This window comes from Sparus aurata, chromosome 2 (genome assembly GCF_900880675.1).
Source record: "Sparus aurata chromosome 2, fSpaAur1.1, whole genome shotgun sequence".
Lineage (NCBI taxonomy): Eukaryota > Metazoa > Chordata > Actinopteri > Spariformes > Sparidae > Sparus > Sparus aurata.
Window position 1 is genome coordinate 8,165,791 of NC_044188.1, and position 19,779 is coordinate 8,185,569.

The window sequence follows — 19,779 nt, forward strand, 5'->3', positions numbered from 1 at the left end:
AAGGAACAGCAGAGAGAGGTGACAGTAAAGAGGAACACAGCGATCAATTTTGGCTGCTACTCTGAAGGCACTTAGTGGTCAACATGTCAGACACACTATTTATTTACACTATTTACAGATATTGAGAAAAAGAAAGAATGTCAGGCCAGGACCAACAGTGACAACTCCCAGGTGTAACAGGGAAAGTAACTGGGGAACATTTAACGCCTTTTGAAATGTTAGTGATTACAGTGATTACAAGATTATTTCCATCAAGCTGCTGACACCAGCAGATTTCTCCCTCTGACTCGACTGTCTGCCTTTAAGTCCACTGAGACGGTCGACACTGGGGTTGTAGCTATCACAGTGACAGAAGGACGATGCCAACTATTGACTACATGAAATATATATGGTCATGGTGTTAAGGTCTGAAAAGTACTCAGCAAACCTTCGTTCACTTTAACAACCAGCAGGGGGCGACTCCAACTCCATCTCCAAAAAATAAGTCTGACTGTGTGTAAGCTTGTTCGAAAATGACCCCTCACCTGATTTGTGGCCTCAAACAGTTGAGAAGCTGTCTACTTTGTAATTTTTTCAAGTATAGTTTTTTGGCCTTTATGGCTTTATTGAAGAGTTGACAGGAAACAGGATGAGAGAGAGGGGGAGTGACATGCAGCACAGGGCCCCAGGCCGGGACTCGAACCCAGATCCACTGCAGCGAGGACAAAGCCTCTGTACAGGGGACGCCTGCTCTACCCACTGAGCTAAACGGCTGATAGAGGCAGCTCTGACTATTTTATGTTTATGTTATTTTTCATGTGTGAGAAAGACATGATAATGAGACAGTGCACCTGGCCTGACAGGCAGATCTCTGCCTGTGTGAGATAGTGATCTCCAAAGTGTGCTTAAGGTGTTACACTATGGTGCTGAGGACGGTACATCCTTCTCACCTGCTCTCCTTGTGTTAAGCAGGAAGTCAGCCTTTAACTGAAATGTTTGATGTCCCCTAAACTCTCCTCTCTAGGGCCTGAGCACAGCACAAAACACCAATACGCTTGAAATCCCATGATTTCCATTGGGGTCAGCTCCTGAGAGCAGGGGCCAGACACAAGAGGAACTAAGAAATATGTGCAAAAGGACAAGATAAAAAGTAAGTCAGTGGGTGAGTGGTTGTGCACAGGATTAACCAAAAAGAGAAAAAAGGCTGCCCCAGGGCCTGTATCAGAGAACAGTTTCTCCCTCGGGACCTGGAAGCAGATCACAAAAAGAAAAGAAAGGAAACCACCTTTCCATTTGTGTGTCCCTTCTGCGATAGGGATTAAAAAGTAAAAGTGATTTGTAGCACTTCTCTCACATCAGGTGGCTCAGTGCAGTCTAAAATAATGTTCCTTTTCTTACAATGTTTATTGAAATGTTTGTTGACTCTTTAAATCAGTCTCCCCATTTACAAATATAACAGACTATTAGTCTCAACACAGTCAGATTTGCTGCTGAATGTATTTTTATTTAACTGTCAAAGACATTGAGAATTGAAGATCATATTAAATCCGTGTTTTAACATTGTTTATCTTTTTTAAACTGCCCGTTCAGTATATAAAGAAAAAAAATCTAATCACGTCCCATATAACATTTAATCATTAGGAAATAACAGGAGTTTTACTCAGAACACCAGATACATACTGAAAATATCTTATTTGATTTATTGGTATATTATTGTAAAGGAGAATAAATATGTATATTTAAATGTTAACATAATTTCCATTACAAAGGAAAAAATAAAACATTTGTTTCATTTTCACATCAATAGCTCACATCAAGTCAAATGAATAGAAATTATGAAATGCCTCTCGACATAATGTTATTACATCAAACAGTTTCACACAGAGCAGAATGCATATTAAAGTATATTTTCTGTTATTAAAATTCAAATATGTATGCATGTGCACCACTGTCTATTGACAGTGTTCATATCATTCAGATATCATTTAGATATCCAACAAACAAGCTCTAAATATTTAAATCAAATGAGAAAAAACACATGATTTTTTTGTGTATGGACGATTGTTGCTCACAAAGCTCTTATGAACCCACATTTTTTTTATGTATGATATGTATGGTGAAGGGTAAGTGGAGACTGGTGAATACATACTTCATGACAGTGTTCATATAATTCAAATATTAGATATACAATTTACAAAGTCAAAGTGTATAAGTCAGATGAAGAAAAGCACAAGAGTGTTTCCTGTATAGACAAACGCTGCTCACAGGCCTAAATGGTAATGAATTTGGAAGTTTCATTTTAGTTCCACAAATGATTTTAAAACATTTCATAGGAAAGCCTAAAGCTCTTACAAACCCACATTTATTTTAAAGAACATTTTTATGCCAGTCTTGAGTTCTTTGGTTTTCAGTCCATATATAATTGGGTCAAAAAAAGGGGGGATAACTAAAATTGTAACACCAAGAGCTCTTCTTATATAAGGGGACACAATTTTAATGCGATGAGCAATGAGAGCAATAAAAGCACTGAATTCTAGGACGAAGTAAATGACTAAATGCGTGCCACATGTCTGAATGGCTTTTTTTCTGGCATTAGACTGATCATTCATAACACATGTACGCAAAATCTGTGCATATGTGTACAGTATCACTGAGAGAGGTCCAGCTTGACATATGAATATAGTGAACAGTCCGTAGTAGTTGTTCACTCTGGTGTCGTCACAGGTCAGTTTAACAATTGATGGATTGTTACAGTACAAATCTATAACATTTGTCCTGCAAATTTTAAGCCGTGCAAGTAATGAAAGCTGTACAACTATTAGTGAAATACTGATTGACCATATTGAAACAATCATTTTAACTAAGGTATGTGGATTCATGATGGCATTATACTTTAAAGGACAACATATAGCAATGTATCTGTCATATGCCATGGCAGTCAAGGTCAGCAAGTTTCCTCCACCATAAGTGTGAACCAGTAAAGCCTGAATAACACATGCAGGAAGAGAAATCAGTCTGTTCTGTGTCACAATGCTGTAAACAAGCTGAGGAAAAAGAGCTGTAGCACCCAACATGTCACTGATGGGCAAGTTGAACAGCAGGATAAACATGGGCTTGTGCAGCTTTGCAGTACAAGCAATAGTTGTTAATACCAACAAGTTGCAAAACATAATAACCAGATATGTTAAAGTCCCAAACAAAAATGCTGGGTAGATGTATCTGTTAGATAAACCCAGTGTTTCCAATTTTAGTAAAACTGTAGAAGATGCATTAGTGTACATAATCTTGCAGTACTCTACAGTGTTATGTTGTTGCTGTTTCTTCTTTTGCTGAAAAACAACTGTTGAAAGAGAAAAACAAAACAGTACATAATCCATGTTAACAGACAATTGTCTATTAAGTGCTTTGAAATAAATCAGCTGTGCCTCTGCTATCTCACCTCTTGTAATATGTTGTCCTATTCTCACATACAGTTGAAACCTGTAAGTTGTAAGAAGTAAGACTCTGCCTTTTATTCACATTGATGCACACTGATATTTCCCAAGACTGCAGTCCATTACATTTTGTCACATAACTGACGTATCAGGTGCCCTGTTATCTCTGTTAGTTGAGCGTGCGTCCCATGAACACATGCTGTGTTCTAGCTGCTGTGACCCTATCTGGATGGTCTTCGCCTGGGGACTTGTAATTCAACAGCTAAAACCAGCTTTCATATTCCCAACGACCTTCAACAACATCCGGGAAGACACAGAGATATTGTTGGGCAGTACATTGGCTAGCAATGTAGCCTCACAGCAAGAAGGTCCTGGGTTCAAATCCCACTCTTGCAGGGCCTTTGTGTGAGGACTTTGCATGTTCTCCCTGTGTGTGCGTGGGTTTACGCCAGGTAGTAAATCTCCAGTCATGCCCTTCACCAAGGCACAGGCACTGGCTCTGATCTGGAGAGTACATTAATTGCTGCCCACGGCTCCCTCAAGTTGGGGATGAGTACCATTTTGACTATGTTGTACATTGTATAATATGTGATCAAATGAATATATTTCTTCTTCCAACTGAACCAAACTTCCTCACAAGTTAGAGGGTAGTGATTTACCTATAGGTCGAAGCCCAGTGCATACCCAAAGAGTGCCTTGGGAATATCTAAGTATACATGTACTTTTACCTAGAAACAATTTCTGTTCCATTCATCCCTTTTGTGATTTGTGCACCTCAACTCACAGTATTTATGTTGACACTGTGGTTTAGTTTGCCAAAAAATTAGGGGAGGATTCCCTTTAGAATTATTTGTTATTACTATTGTTATACAATATTCATTACATGTTTTTATCAAGCACATTTGCATACAATGACAAATATCATTGGTTCTGTGCACTAGGTATTAGAAAGTTTCAAATGTCAAGTTTTATCACCTTAATGTATTATCATTTATTTATCAGGAACTTACAGATAGTTCACACAGTGGACAGACACATACATGAAAATATTCCCCATCATTTTCTTAGTTTTTCCTTATTAAAAGAATAATTACACACACAAAAGAGAAATGAATGTGGCGGACAACTTAGAGAGAGTAACACTTGAAATCTACATAGAGAAAAACAAAAATATCTGTTAACTAGTTGTATATACAGGGCACCAGGGTCTAGTACTGAATCTCTCAGGGACTGGGTGGAGGAAATGTTTTAAAAGTACTTTTCATTTGTGGGGATTTCAATATTGATCTGTTAAATTCAAATAAACCAAAAAATTACTGAAAAAATGTATCATCACAATGTACATTATTTCTAATAAGCAATGTCTGAAAACAAACTGTTTAAAAAAAATTACAAAAACATTTGTATTCATTGTGCATGTATTGATTTACGTATTTCATATTTATCTATTTATCTTTCACAGAATGCAAATTGGGTATGTATGTATATAAATCAGTGTGTGTGTGTGTGTGTGTGTGTGTAAAAATGCAGATATGTTTGGTGTAGGGTAAGTGGAGACTGGTGAATACATACTTCATGACAGTGTTCATATCATTCAAATATTAGATATACAATTTACGAAGTCAAAATGTGTAAGTCAGATGAAGAAAAACACACGAGTGTTTTCTATATAGACAAACGTTGCTCACAGGCCTAAATCGTACTTAATTTGGAAGTCAGCATTAGTTCCATAAATTATCATAAAGCATTTCATAGGAAAGCCTAAAGCTCTTATGAACCCACATTTATTTTGAAGAACATTTTTATGCCAGTCTTGAGTTCTTTGGTTTTCAGTCCATATATAATTGGGTCCAAAATAGGGGGGAAGACTAAAATTGTTACACCAAGTGCTCTTCTTATATAAGGGGACACAATATTAATGCGATGAGCAATGAGAGTAATAAAAGCACTGAATTCTAGAACTAAGTAAATGACCAAATGTGAGCCACATGTCTGAATGGCTTTTTTTCTGGCATTAGACTGATCATTCATAACACATGTACGCAAAATCTGTGCATATGTGTACAGCATCACTGAGAGAGGTCCGACTTGACATATGAATATAGTGAACAGTCCGTAGTAGTTGTTCACTCTGGTGTCGTCACAGGTCAGTTTCACAATTGATGGATTGTTACAGTACAAATCTATTACATTTGTCCTGCAAATTTTAAGCCGTGCAAGTAATGAAAGCAGTACGACTATTAGTGAAATATTGATTGACCATATTGAAACAATCATTTTAACTAAGGTATGTGGAGTCATGATGGCATTATACTTTAAAGGACAACATATAGCAATGTATCTGTCATATGCCATGGCAGTCAAGGTCAGCAGGTTTCCTGTACCATAAATATGAACCAGTAAAGCCTGAATAACACAGGCAGGAAGAGAAATCAGTCTGTTCTGTGTCACAATGCTGTAAACCATCTGAGGGAAAAGAGCTGTAGCACCCAACATGTCACTGATGGGCAAGTTGAACAGCAGGATAAACATGGGCTTGTGCAGCTTTGCACTACAAGCAATAGTTGTTAATACCAACAAGTTGCAAAACATAATAAACAGATATGTTAAAGTCCCAAACAAAAATGCTGGGTAGATGTATCTATTAGATAAACCCAGTGTTTCCAATTTTAGTAAAACCGTAGAAGATGCATTTGTGTACATAATCTTGCAGTGCTCTACAGTGTTATGTTGTTGCTGTTTCTTCTTTTGCTGAAAAACAACTGTTGAAAGAGAAAAAAAGAAAACTCTACATAATCCATTTTAACAGACAATTGTATATTAAGTGCTTTGAAATAAATCAGCTGTGCCTCTGCTATCTCACCTATTGTAATATGTTGTCCTATTCCCACATACAGTTGAAACCTGTTAGTTGTAAGATGTAAGACTCTGCCTTTTATTGGCATTGAAGTACATTGATATTACCCAAGACTGCAGTCCATTACATTTTGTCACAAGACTGACGTATCAGGTGCCCTGTTATCAGCGTGCATCCCATGAACACATGCTGTGTTCTAGCTGCTGTGACCCGCTCTGGATGGTCTTCGCCTGGGGACTCGTAATACAACAGCTAAAACCAGCTTTCATATTCCCAACGACCTTCAACAACATCCTGGAAGACACAGAGATATTGTTGGACAGTACATTGGCAAGCAATGTAGCCTCACAGCAAGAAGGTCCTGGGTTCAAATCCCATTCATGCAGGGCCTCTGTGTGATGACTTTGCATGTTCTCCCTGTGTGTGCGTGGGTTTACGCAGGTAGTAAATCTCCAGTCATGCCCTTCACCAAGGCACAGGCACTGGCTCAGATCTGGTGAGCACATTAACTACTGCCCACGGCTCCCTCAAGTTGGGGATGAGTACCATTTTGACTATGTTGTACATTGTATAATATGTGATCAAATTAATGTATTTCTTCTTCCAACTGAACCAAACTTCCTCACAAGTTAGAGGGTAGTGATTTACCTATAGGTCGAAGCCCAGTGCATACCCAAAGAGTGCCTTGGGAATATCTAAGTATACATGTACTTTTTATCTAGAGACAATTTCTATTCCATACATCCCTTTTGTGATTTGTGCACCTCAACTCACAGTATTTGTGTTGACACAGTAGATTAGTTTGCCAAAAAATTAGGGGAGGATTCCCTTTAGAATTTGTTTTTATTACTATTGTTATACAATATTCATTACATGTTTTCATCAAGCACATTTGCATACAATGACACATATCATTGGTTCTGTGCACTAGGTATTAGAAACTTTCAAATGTAAAGATTTATCACCTTTATTTATTATTTGTTATTTATCAGGAACTTACAGATAGTTCACACAGTGGACAGACACAAACATGAAAATATTCCCCATCATTTATGTTGCAAGGGAATATAAATTCTTAGTTTTTCCTTATTTAAAGAATCATTACACACATACACACAGATGAGAACTAAATGTGGTGGACAACGTAGAGAGAGTTACACTTGAAATCTACATAGAGAAAAACAAAAATATCTGTTAACTAGTTGTATATACAGGGCACCAGGGTCTAGTACTGAATCTCTCAGGGACTGGGTGGAGGAAATGTTTTAAAAGTACTTTTCATTTGTGGGGATTTCAACGTTGATCTATTGAATTCAAATTAACCAAAAAATTACTGAAAAATGTATCAACACAATGTACATTATTTCTTTTAAGCAATGTCCGAAAACAAACTGTTAAAAAAATTACAAAAACATTTGTATTCACTGTGCATGTATTGATTTATGTATTTCATATTTATCTATTTATCTTTCACAGAATGCAAATTGGGTGCAGATATGTATGGTGAAGGGTAAGTGGAGACTGGTGAATACATACTTCATGACAGTGTTCATATCATTCAAATATTAGATATACAATTTACAAAGTCAAAATGTGTAGGTCAGATGAAGAAAAACAGAAGTGTTTTCTATATAGACAAACGTTGCTCACAGGCCTAAATCGTATTTAATTTGGAAGTCAGCCTTAGTTCCACAAATGATCATAAAACATTACATAGGAAAGCCTAAAGCTCTTACGATCCCGCATTTATTTTGAAGAACATTTTTATGCCAGTCTTGAGTTCTTTGGTTTTCAGTCCATATATAATTGGGTCCAAAATAGGGGGGAACACTAAAATTGTAACACCAAGAGCTCTTCTTATATAAGGGGACACAATTTTAATACGACTACCAATGAGAGTAATAAAAGCACTGAATTCTAGAACTAAGTAAATGACCAAATGTGTGCCACATGTCTGAATGGCTTTTTTTCTGGCATTAGACTGATGAGTCATAACACATGTACGCAAAATATGTGCATATGTGTACAGTATCACTGAGAGAGGTCCAGCTTGACATACGAATATAGTGAACAGTCCGTAGTAGTTGTTCACTCTGGTGTCGTCACAGGTCAGTTTAACAATTGATGGATTGTTACAGTACAAATCTATTACATTTGTCCTGCAAATTTTAAGCCGTGCAAGTAATGAAAGCTGTACAACTATTAGTGAAATACTGATTGACCATATTGAAACAATCATTTTAACTAAGGTATGTGGAGTCATGATGGCATTATACTTTAAAGGACAACATATAGCAATGTATCTGTCATATGCCATGGCAGTCAAGGTCAGCAAGTTTCCTGTACCATAAGTGTGAACCAGTAAAGCCTGAATAACACATGCAGGAAGGGAAATCAGTCTGTTCTGTGTCACAATGCTGTAAACAAGCTGAGGAAAAAGAGCTGTAGCACCCAATATGTCACTGATGGGCAAGTTGAACAGTAGGATAAACATGGGCTTGTGCAGCTTTGCACTACAAGCAATAGTTGTTAATACCAACAAGTTGCAAAACATAATAAACAGATATGTTAAAGTCCCAAACAAAAATGCTGGGTAGATGTATCTATTAGATAAACCCAGTGTTTCCAATTTTAGTAAAACTGTAGAAGATGCATTAGTGTACATAATCTTGCAGTACTCTACAGTGTTATGTTGTTGCTGTTCCTTCTTTTGCTGAAAAACAACTGTTGAAAGAGAGAAAAATAACATTACATAATCATGTTAACAGACAAATAAGTGCTGTGAAATAAATCAGCTGTGCCTCTGCTATCTCACCTCTGGCAATATGTTGTCCTATATCAAATACAGTTGAAACCTGTTAGTTCTAAGATGAAAGACTCTGTCTTTTATTGGCATTGAAGCACACTGATATTACCCAAGACTGCAGTCCATTACATTTTGTCACAAGACTGACGTATCAGGTGCCCTGTTATCTAGTTGAGCATGCGTCTCATGAACACATGCTGTGTACTAGCTGCTGTGACCCGCTCTGGATGGTCTTCGCCTGGGGACTCGTTATAGAACAGCTAAAACCAGCTTTCATATTCTCAGCGACCGTCAACAACATCCTGGAAGAAACAGAGATATTGTTGGGCAGTAGATTGGCTAGCAATGTTGCCTCACAGCCAGAGGCGCAACTTGTGACCACGCAAGGCAGGCAACTGCTTAGGGCCCCCGGCCGATAGGGGGCCCTCGAGGTCTGACAAACTGTACCCCACAACAATGTCTTACGTTGTAGCCGCCCCGGGCCCAGGTCGTAATTTACGGGGCACCGAAGTCTGACAAGCTGTACCCCACAACAATATATATACAATGATAAATAATACAGTCTATGGTTGTAGACTGGGGCCCCCACTCCATTCCCAAAACACGATTTACAAAGACATGTCAGTAGGAAACCTCCCTAAAGGAGCCCCACGTCATCCCCGTCTAATTTGGAAGACACGCGTACGTTGACATTAACGTCAGTAATCGAAGTTGGCGTCCACGAAGAAAGATGAAGAGGAGTTATCTCTCGGGGAACGAAAAAAGAAAGAGAAAAAAGAAAGCAAGACAGTGGTAAGTGTGGAGCAGATAATGACGATTGAGTGTCAGTAACGTTAAATAACTGAATGCTGGTTACTTCAGCCAAAGTAGCGTTAGACTAAATGTTAATGGTGTTTATTCGTTTACGTAACCTAGCTAACGTTAGCGGACATGCCTAGCTAGCGGACATGGACGCGGTCACGGCCAGCCGGCAGTGACCGCGTCCATGTCTGACGGCGGACGTGAGAGTGCGCCAGCGGCAACGGTCGTTACCGAGCTCGACTTTGTTAGCCTGTTCCAACATGTCAGTTAATGCTTGTTAGCTAACGAACTTTCTGAGTCACTTGCTAGCTAAACATATCTAAGCTAGGTAGCAAGCAGAAATGTAAACTTGTACCGTACATACATTTGCTTATCTATGGTATTGAATTCTACAGTATTAGTTTTATCAAATTAAAAATGTAACCATACAGAGGAAAATGGTTTCAAGTTGTCTATCAGGACATATTTTGTGTGTTTAACGAAAAAACCCTTATGTTTTCATTTCTTAAAGGGTCACTGTAACCAATAATAATAAGAAGAAAAATTGTGTAATACCATATACCGTGATTTCTTTCTGAGAGGGTTAACCTTATTGTACTGTGAACATCTCACACCATTGCAACCCTAGCTATGAATACTATAACTAATTCTATAATGTAAAATCATTTTTAATTGACTTTATTAAAATGCTCCTATAACAAGGATCATATACTATATCACTTTGTTATCTCTTCTCAGGATCATTATTTAAGTTTTTGACAGGAGCAGTATGAAGAGCCTCCTCCAAATGCTGATAATGAAAACTGTAAGTACAGAATACCACTTTAATTGTTAACCTTTCTTTATGCCATGCCCTCTAAAGATTCGTTATCACAATATCTACCCTGCTATTTTGTTTTTTGTTGGGTTTTTTTGTCATATCAGTTCCGTCAAGACAGGAGAGGAGAGAAAAGATGAGGAGAGACCTGGAGAGGAGGAAAATGGAAAAGGCAAATATCAATTTGTTTTATGTAATTATTACAATTCATGTATTGATGACTAAATGAGGTTTTTAAACTACATCTCCACTTGTCTTACATTTGTCTTTCAGAGAGAGGAGAGGAGAAGAGAGGGACAGACCTGGAGAGAAGAGGAGAGGAGAAGAGAGGGACAGACCTGGAGAGAGGAGAGTTATTTATTGTTCTGGTTTTATTGTTATTTATATGTATATTTAGAAAATTCTAGTGAAATAAAAAAATGTTGAGATTTCGTAAAAATGTTTTGATGTCAGATTATTTATAAAATAATGGTGATGAATGCTGGTTGAAGGGCCCCGGGTTTTTTTTTTGCCTAGGGCCCCAGCAGACTCTCGCAGCGCCACTGCTCACAGCAAGAAGGTCTTGGGTTCAAATCCCACTCATGCAGGGCCTTTGTGTGAGGACTTTGCATGTTCTCCCTGTGTGTGCGTGGGTTTACGCCAGGTAGTAAATCTCCAGTCATTGCCATTCACCAAGGCACTTGCACTGGCTCAGATTTGGAGAGCACATTAACTGCTGCCCACGGCTTCCTCAAGTTGGGGATGAGTACCATTTTACTATGTTGTACATTGTATAATATGTCATCAAATTAATGCATTTCTCCTTCCAACTGAACCAAACTTCCTCAAAAGTTGGACGGTAGTGATAATAGGTCGAAGCCCAGTGCATACCCAAAGAGTGCCTTTGGAATATCTAAGTTTACGTGTACTTTTATCTAGAAATAATTTCTATTCCATTTATCCCTTTTGTGATTTGTGCACCTCAACTCACAGTATTTGTGTTGACACCGGTAGATTAGTTTGCCAAAGGAATTAGGGGAGGATTCCCTTTAGAATTATTTATTATTACTATTGTTATACAATATTCATTACATTTTTTACCTAGCACATTCGCACACAATGAAAAATATAATTGGTTCTGTGCACTAGGTATTAGAAATTTTCAAATGTCAAGTTTTATCACCTTTATTTATTATTATTCATTTATCAGGGACTTACAGATAGTTCACACAGAAGACAGACACATACGTAAAAATATTCCCCATCATTTCTGTTGCAAGGGAATAGAAATTCTTAGTTTTTCCTTATTAAAAGAATTATTACACACATACACACACACAGAAGAGAACTAAATGTGGTGGACAACTTAGAGAGAGTAACACTTGAAATCTACATAGAGAAGAACAAAAATATCTGTTAACTAGTTGTATAAACAGCGCACCAGGCTCTAGTACTGAATCTATTAGGGATTGGGTGGAGGAAATGTTTAAAGTACTTTTCATTTGTGGGGATTTCAATATTGATCTGTTGAATTCAAATAAACCAAAAAATTACTGAAAAATGTATCAACACAATGTACATTATTTCTAATAAGCAATGTCCGAAAACAAACTGTTAAAAAAAAATTACAAAAACATTTGTATTCATTGTGCATGTATTGATTTATGTATTTCATATTTATCTATTTAGCTTTCACAGAATGCAAAGTGGGTATGTATGTACAGTATGTATGTATATAAGTCAGTGTGTGTGTGTTTGTGTGTGTGTAAAAATGCAGATATGTATGGTGAAGGGTAAGTGGAGACTGGTGAATACATACTTCATGACAGTGTTCATATCATTCAGATATTAGATATACAATTTAAAAAGTCAAAATGTGTAAGTCAGATGAAGAAAAACACATGAGTGTTTTCTATATAGACAAACGTTGCTCACAGGCCTAAATCGTATTTAATTTGGAAGTCAGCATTAGTTCCACAAATGATCATAAAGCATTTCATAGGAAAGCCTAAAGCTCTTATGAACCCACATTTATTTTGAAGAACATTTTTATGCCAGTCTTGAGTTCTTTGGTTTTCAGTCCATATATAATTGGGTCCAAAATAGGGGGGAACACTAAAATTGTAACACCAAGAGCTCTTCTCATATAAGGGGACACAATTTTAATACGACTACCAATGAGAGTAATAAAAGCACTGAATTCTAGAACTAAGTAAATGACCAAATGTGTGCCACATGTCTGAATGGCTTTTTTTCTGGCATTAGACTGATGAGTCATAACACATAAACATAACAAAAAGAGACTGTACAGGTGCTGACAAATGACTAAGGCACAAAAGGAAATTGGATAAATAACAGCTATTAAGCTCTTTCTAAAAAAAACACTAAAGAACAAAAGGAGGTCAGCACCCATAAGTTTACAAAAAACAGCACACCAAAAACAAACAAACAAACAGCTATACAGCAGCTCAAACCGGGAGAGAGACCAACTCTGGTACTCAGTATTAAAACATTCAAGACACACGAAGATATGCAACGCATAGGGAGGCAAGCTGATCACAGGGTCACAGCCGCGCGAAACTTAAGACACACATGCCATTTATACTGCAGCTGCGGTAGATTGAAGGCTCTTGATTGGCAGGTTTGGTCAAGTCACAGCCACACCAATCCCAGACGCCCGTGAACTGGAAACAGGAAGTAGGAAGTAGCAGGCCTCAGCTCCAGAAGGACCAATCCGCGACAGGGAATCACACAACCGGATTTGCATAATAGAAGAATCTCTCATAGAACACACACAATGGTTACAAGTTAAACGGCAGCCAGCGGCGGCTGTAACAGTACGCAAAATATGTGCATATGTGTACAGTATCACTGAGAGAGGTCCAGCTTGACATACGAATATAGTGAACAGTCCGTAGTAGTTGTTCACTCTGGTGTCGTCACAGGTCAGTTTTACAATTGATGGATTGTTACAGTACAAATCTATTACATTTGTCCTGCAAATTTTAAGCCGTGCAAGTAATGAAAGCTGTACAACTATTAGTGAAATACTGATTGACCATATTGAAACAATCATTTTAACTAAGGTATGTGGAGTCATGATGGCATTATACTTTAAAGGACAACATATAGCAATGTATCTGTCATATGCCATGGCAGTCAAGGTCAGCAAGTTTCCTCCACCATAAGTGTGAACCAGTAAAGCCTGAATAACACATGCAGGAAGGGAAATCAGTCTCTTCTGTGTCACAATGCTGTAAACGAGCTGAGGAAAAAGAGCTGTAGCACCCAACATGTCACTGATGGGCAAGTTGAACAGCAGGATAAACATGGGCTTGTGCAGCTTTGCACTACAAGCAATAGTTGTTAATAGCAACAAGTTGCAAAACATAATAAACAGATATGTTAAAGTCCCAAACAAAAATGCTGGGTAGATGTATCTATTAGATAAACCCAGTGTTTCCAATTTTAGTAAAACTGTAGAAGATGCATTAGTGTACATAATCTTGCAGTACTCTACAGTGTTATGTTGTTGCTGTTCCTTCTTTTGCTGAAAAACAACTGTTGAAAGAGAGAAAAATAACATTACATAATCATGTTAACAGACAAATTTTATATTAAGTGCTGTGAAATAAATCAGCTGTGCCTCTGCTATCTCACCTCTGGCAATATGTTGTCCTATATCAAATAAAGTTGAAACCTGTTAGTTCTAAGATGAAAGACTCTGTCTTTTATTGGCATTGAAGCACACTGATATTACCCAAGACTGCAGTCCATTACATTTTGTCACAAGACTGACGTATCAGGTGCCCTGTTATCTTAGTTGAGCATGCGTCTCATGAACCAATGCTGTATACTAGCTGCAGTGACCCACCCTGGACGGTCTTCACCTGGAGACTCTCAATGGAACAACTACGGAACATCTCTGTATCAGTGTACCAATGACCTTCAACAAGGCCCCGGGAGACACAGAGATACTGTTGGGCAGCACGTTGGCTAGCACTGTTGCCTCACAGCAAGAAGGTCCTGGGTTCAAATCCCACTCGAGCAGGGCCTTTCTGTGCAGAGTTTGCACGTTCTCCCGGTGCGTGGGTGAGTGGGTGCGTGGGTTTACTCCAGGTTGTAAATCTCTAGTCATTGACCTTTACCACAGCTCTGGCTCAGATCTAAAGTTGTTGCCAGAGCAGAGCTCCTGTCCACGGCTCCCTCAAGTTTAGGATTAGTATTAGTTTGACTATGTTGTACACTGTATAATATTTGATCATAATCTGTGCATACAATTTCAAAACTCAAGTTATTTCACCTTTAATTATTAATATTTATTTTCAAAGAATTTACAGAAGTTTTACACAGAGGATGGACACATAAATACAAATATTCCATTTCATTTCTGTTGCTAAGGAGAAGAAGTTCTATGTTTTTCCTTTTTCAATAGAATCATCACATATACACAGCAATGAACCAAATGTGGTGGACAACTCATTACAGAGTTTAACACTTGAAAGCTACATAAAAGAAAAAAAAAGAAACAGGTTGCTCTTTAGCTCAGTGGGTAGAGCGGGAGTCCCATGTGCAGAGGCTTTGTCCTTGCTGCAGCGGACCTGGGTTCGACTCCAGACCCGGGTCCCTTTGCTGCATGTCACTTCCCCTCTCTCTAATCCTGTTTTCTGTCAAAGTCTTCAGCTGTCTTATCAATAAAGCCAAAAAGGCCAAAAAAATACTTTAAAAAAAAGAAAAACCAAAAAAACATCTGTTAACTAGTTGTATATACAGGGCACCAAGGTTCCGTTCCGTTCCGTTTTCTTTTCCGCTTATCCGTGAGGGTCGCGGGATGTTGCCGCTTTTCCCCCCTAAGGGGTTGCGGGGCTTACTGGGGCCAAATCCAGTTTCACTCTATGGGCGTAGGCCAGGGTTCACCCTGGATGAGTCGCCAGTTCATCGCAGGACCCTTACTGATGGCAGTGGCTGCCTTCACACAAGGTGCCAACTGCACATCAGGAGCAACTTTGGGGTTCAGTATCTTGCTCAAGGATACTTCGACATGCAGCTCAGTCCCGCCCTGGGGAGCCGGGATTTGAACCAGAGATCTTCTGATCACCAGTCAACCAGCTCTACCCACTGAGCTACAGCCGCCCCAGGGCACCAGGGTCTAGTATTGAATCTTTCAGGCACTGGATGGAGGAAATATGTTGAAAGTACTTTTCATTTGTGGGCATTTCAATATTGATCTGTTGAATCCAAATAAACCAAAAAATGGCTGAATAATTTATCAACACAATGTAAATAATTTCTAATAAGCAATGCCCAAACACAAACACATAAACATTTGTAATAGTTGTTCATTTTCTTATTTATTTACTTATTTCATTTTTATGTATACATTTTTCACTGAAAGCAAAGTGGGTATGTGTGTGTGTGTGTGTGTGTGTGTGTGTGTGTGTGTGTGTGTGTGTATGTAATTCTTAAATCTTTATAAAGATTCATACATATGATAATGGTTGATAAATACAATTATATTTTGCAGGATATATATTCAGTTATATATTATATATCAGATTTAGATTCAGATTCATGATTTATTGTCCCCGAGGGGAAATTCATTTTCACAGTTCTGTTCCAAAGACACCAGCACACGTCCAACACCAGCACATGTGCAACACCATAAAAATACATACATACATATACAGATAAACAAAAAAAAAAGACCACGACATCTACCGCCTGCTGTTTAGAGCTGTAATGGCAGAGGGGATGAAGCTTTTGCAGAAGCGGGTTGTTCTGCAGGACAGTTGTCTGAACCTTCGACCAGAGTTTGTATGTTTGTATCTATATATTATATAGAGATAAATAAATAGGTATTTTATATGTAATATATATAATAACTATTTATTTATTTATTTATTGATTTATTTATTTATCTTTTATTTTTTATAAGTAATGATTAGATAAGGAAGGCTATACTGAATTATTAACTAAAAGATTAAACGAGTGAGGACGGGATTAGAAAAATTTGCATTTCCTGTGACTTCCTTTTGAACATGTAATTAGAATCACTTTTTTTCTATATGCACCACTCTGTCGTTGTTTCGTTTCTTTGTAAAAATAAGAAATGTACATGTCCGAAATTAAGATTTCAATCAATCAATTAACAAACAATCTCATAATTACTGGTGACCTGAGTAACACAAACACCCCAAAATCGGCAACCACATCAAGAAGACCATAATAAGGAGAGAATAACTGCAAAGGGTTTACCACAAGATGCAACACTTATAAAACTGAAGAACTGCATGGCCAAGTCACAACAAAAAAACTCCAGAATTGTGCAGAGAACATCTTGTGGACTGATCAGACACAAAAAGACAGACATGGTGGTCACCTGTAAAACATGGTGGCGTTGCGATACTGTAGCATGTGCATGTGTGACTATTGACAAAAGCAGGGGGAATTCTAGGATGAACATGACAATTTTGTATGCTTGGAGACACTAGTTTTGATTAAAAGTATATTGGATTTGGATGTTTATTTATACAGATGTATAAATTTTAACAAAAAATAGATAACGTTTTAATTCACATTTCTCTTTAAGAATATTTGAATGCTCTGCTTGAGTTCTTTGGTCTTCAGTCCATAAATAATTGGGTCCAAAAACGGGGGGAAAATTAAAACTGACACACCCAGAGCTCTTCTTAGTAAAGGGGACACACCCTCAAAGCGATGAGCGAGTAGTGTAGCCAAAGTATTAATTTGTAGAATAAGGTAAATAGTTAAATGTGTGCCACATGTCTGAATGGCTTTTCGTCGGGCATCAGGCTGGTTAGTCAAGACACATGTATGCAAAATCTGTGCATATGTGTATAGGATTATTGAGAGTGATCCACCTTGGAGAAAGACAATGAAAATCAGTCCATAGTAGTTGTTCACGCTGGTGTTTTCACAGGTCAATTTCAATAATGATGGATTGTTACAGTAGAAATCCACTATATTTGTCCTGCAAAGCTTGAGTCGTTTAAGTAACAAGAACAGCGTACCAATTATTGAGAAATTAAGTAACCATATAAAAATAATCATTCTTACCAAGCAAAGAGGAGTCATGATGGCATTATACCTCAATGGACAACAAATAGCAATGTATCTGTCATATGCCATGGCGCTCAAGATCAGCAAGTTCCCTGTACCATAAAAATGAACCAGAAAAGCCTGAACAAAACATGCAGGGAGGGAAATCAGTCTGTTCTGTGTCACAATGCTGTAAACCAGCTGAGGGAAAAGAGCTGTAGCACCCAACATGTCACTGATGGGCAAGTTGAACAGCAGGATAAACATGGGCCTGTGCAGCTTTGCACTACAAGCAATAGTTATTAAAAGCAACAAGTTAAAAAACATTATACACATATATGTTAAAGTCCCAAACAGAAAGGCTGGATAGACATATTCATTTGATAAACCCAGTTCTTGCAATGTTAATAAAGCTGCAGAAGATGCATTTGTGTACATAACTGCACAGTTCTCTAGACTATAATTTTGTTGTTAGTGTTGCTTTTCTGTCAAAATGTTTGCCAATTCCTCCCCACTGATGAAGGAACAATTTTCAGCTGAAAGTAGAGAAAAAACATAAAGCAATCATTCGCAAATATCTGAAATTAAGTGCTATGGAATGATTTCAGCTGCCTCTACTATCTTACCTTTGGCAATATGTTATCGTATCTCACCTGCAGTTGGAACCCGGTTAGAAGACATAATGTGAAAGACAGAAGCAAAAGGCAACGCTAAGCTCAGGGTTTACCTGTGACATTACCCAAGAGTGCAGAGCAGGCGGTTTTTATAGCACAACTGAGATAAAGGTGGGAGGACAAGCATGATGTAACAGCGTTTTAAAATAGTTGTCTTTTGTTAGGACATCAGTGACAGAATTAAGTCTTTAAACAGTATGTACATATGTAATAATATTTGTCTTAAGCCATTTTATTGACTTTATATAATCAGGTTATTTCATTAATATGTGCATCTTTTTTTAAAGCTCAAATTAATCTAATATTTTGCTTATGCATCAGTTCAACTTTCAAGAATATGAATTAATGAATTAATCAATGAATTCATTAATTAATACAATTTTACTAGCAGTGAGGGAGCAGGACTGGACAGAAGGTTTTATTTAAGGTTTAATTTTAAGTCTCAAGAAAATTTCACTCAGCTGGGATCAAAGCTTGTTTTTCCATCTGGATAATGTCTCAGTATTCTATACTACAACATGCAATACATTTCTGGCTGGTTTATTGGATGAGATATATTTATTAGCATGATTAGGTGACATGTTGGAGCCTGGTATCCCAATCCTAAATAAAATGACAAGCGTGCGATGAACTTCCAAGTCGCAGTTTAATTTCAACATGCTACAAGAAACTTGTTGTGAAACACTCTCAGTTTCATACTTATGACTCTATATGAACTACATAAGCAAACAAGGATATCAGTGAGCGTATTGTACCGAACAGCCTGAGGAAAAAAGCTGCTCGCAGTGGTTTAAATAGTTAACCTTATTTCACCATCAGAAAATTACAGTTATTAATCTTCCATAGCCACTAATAGATACATTATCTCATCGCCATTCATCCTGCTAAAAGCTGTGTTTACGAAAGAAATATCATATTAAAAGTATGCTGTGACAAATGCATGGACCAAGACTAAGATCTTGCCAACTATACACAATATGGCATTTTAGGCCACAGGGGTCCACCAGTATCAACAGAAAATGAAACTTGTCGTCGCCGCTTAAACAGCGTATTATTTTAATAAACATTTTAAATGTTTTTGGAAATATGTATATTTTCTATATATATTGTGTGTTCTGTGCTTCAGCCTTTCAGGACTGCAGCACAGCCAAGTTTATAAACTTTATTACTGTGGGACATACTCTTCATTCCAATTTATTTTAAGGCCTCAGCATCTGTTATGTCAGATTTAGACATGACATGTGCTCTAAACATGGTGATTAAAATGTTCTGTTTTTCTTTTTTTGTCATGGAGGAGCTAATTGTGAATTTCCCAGTAAAAGCTCGGTAGCTATGCTTGTATGTTGGGTAGTTTGCTTACTTGAGAGTTGTTA

At 37.7% G+C, this 19,779-nt stretch overlaps 5 protein-coding genes and 1 long non-coding RNA gene across 7 annotated transcripts; 1 reads left to right on the forward strand and 5 right to left on the reverse strand.

Annotated features, from left to right (window-relative positions):
* Nucleotides 1-2,327: 2,327 nt before the first annotated feature.
* LOC115571470 (putative gustatory receptor clone PTE03) lies at nt 2,328-3,260 on the reverse strand. Its single transcript, XM_030400909.1, has one exon. It carries the CDS (start codon nt 3,258-3,260, stop codon nt 2,328-2,330), a length of 933 nt encoding a protein of 310 aa, XP_030256769.1.
* A 1,923-nt stretch (nt 3,261-5,183) lies between these two features.
* LOC115571479 (putative gustatory receptor clone PTE03) lies at nt 5,184-6,116 on the reverse strand. Its single transcript, XM_030400919.1, has one exon. The coding sequence runs from the start codon at nt 6,114-6,116 to the stop codon at nt 5,184-5,186; it is 933 nt and encodes a 310-aa protein (XP_030256779.1).
* A 1,831-nt stretch (nt 6,117-7,947) lies between these two features.
* LOC115574784 (putative gustatory receptor clone PTE01) lies at nt 7,948-8,935 on the reverse strand. Its single transcript, XM_030406397.1, has one exon. It carries the CDS (start codon nt 8,933-8,935, stop codon nt 8,003-8,005), a length of 933 nt encoding a protein of 310 aa, XP_030262257.1. The 3' UTR covers nt 7,948-8,002.
* An 819-nt stretch (nt 8,936-9,754) lies between these two features.
* LOC115597362 (uncharacterized) lies at nt 9,755-10,840 on the forward strand. The gene is made up of 3 exons (XR_003987076.1): nt 9,755-9,868; nt 10,616-10,682; nt 10,802-10,840. It is a non-coding gene; the product is annotated as an uncharacterized LOC115597362 (long non-coding RNA).
* Nucleotides 10,841-12,690: 1,850 nt separating this feature from the next.
* On the reverse strand, nt 12,691-14,229 carry LOC115571489 (putative gustatory receptor clone PTE03). The gene is made up of 2 exons (XM_030400929.1): nt 13,512-14,229; nt 12,691-12,959 (listed from the first exon to the last, which is right to left on the reverse strand). Exons 1-2 carry the CDS (start codon nt 14,173-14,175, stop codon nt 12,691-12,693), a joined length of 933 nt encoding a protein of 310 aa, XP_030256789.1. The 5' UTR covers nt 14,176-14,229.
* Nucleotides 14,230-16,685: 2,456 nt separating this feature from the next.
* LOC115573746 (olfactory receptor 52B2-like) lies at nt 16,686-18,453 on the reverse strand. Of its 2 annotated transcripts, none has more exons than XM_030404683.1 (2): nt 18,386-18,453; nt 16,686-18,268 (listed from the first exon to the last, which is right to left on the reverse strand). In XM_030404683.1, exon 2 carries the CDS (start codon nt 18,168-18,170, stop codon nt 17,241-17,243), a length of 930 nt encoding a protein of 309 aa, XP_030260543.1. In that variant the 5' UTR covers nt 18,171-18,268; nt 18,386-18,453; the 3' UTR covers nt 16,686-17,240. The 2 variants fall into 2 exon arrangements, with proteins under 2 accessions (XP_030260543.1, XP_030260533.1); XM_030404673.1 differs by having other exon boundaries at nt 18,359-18,422.
* Between the last annotated feature and the right edge of the window lie 1,326 nt (nt 18,454-19,779).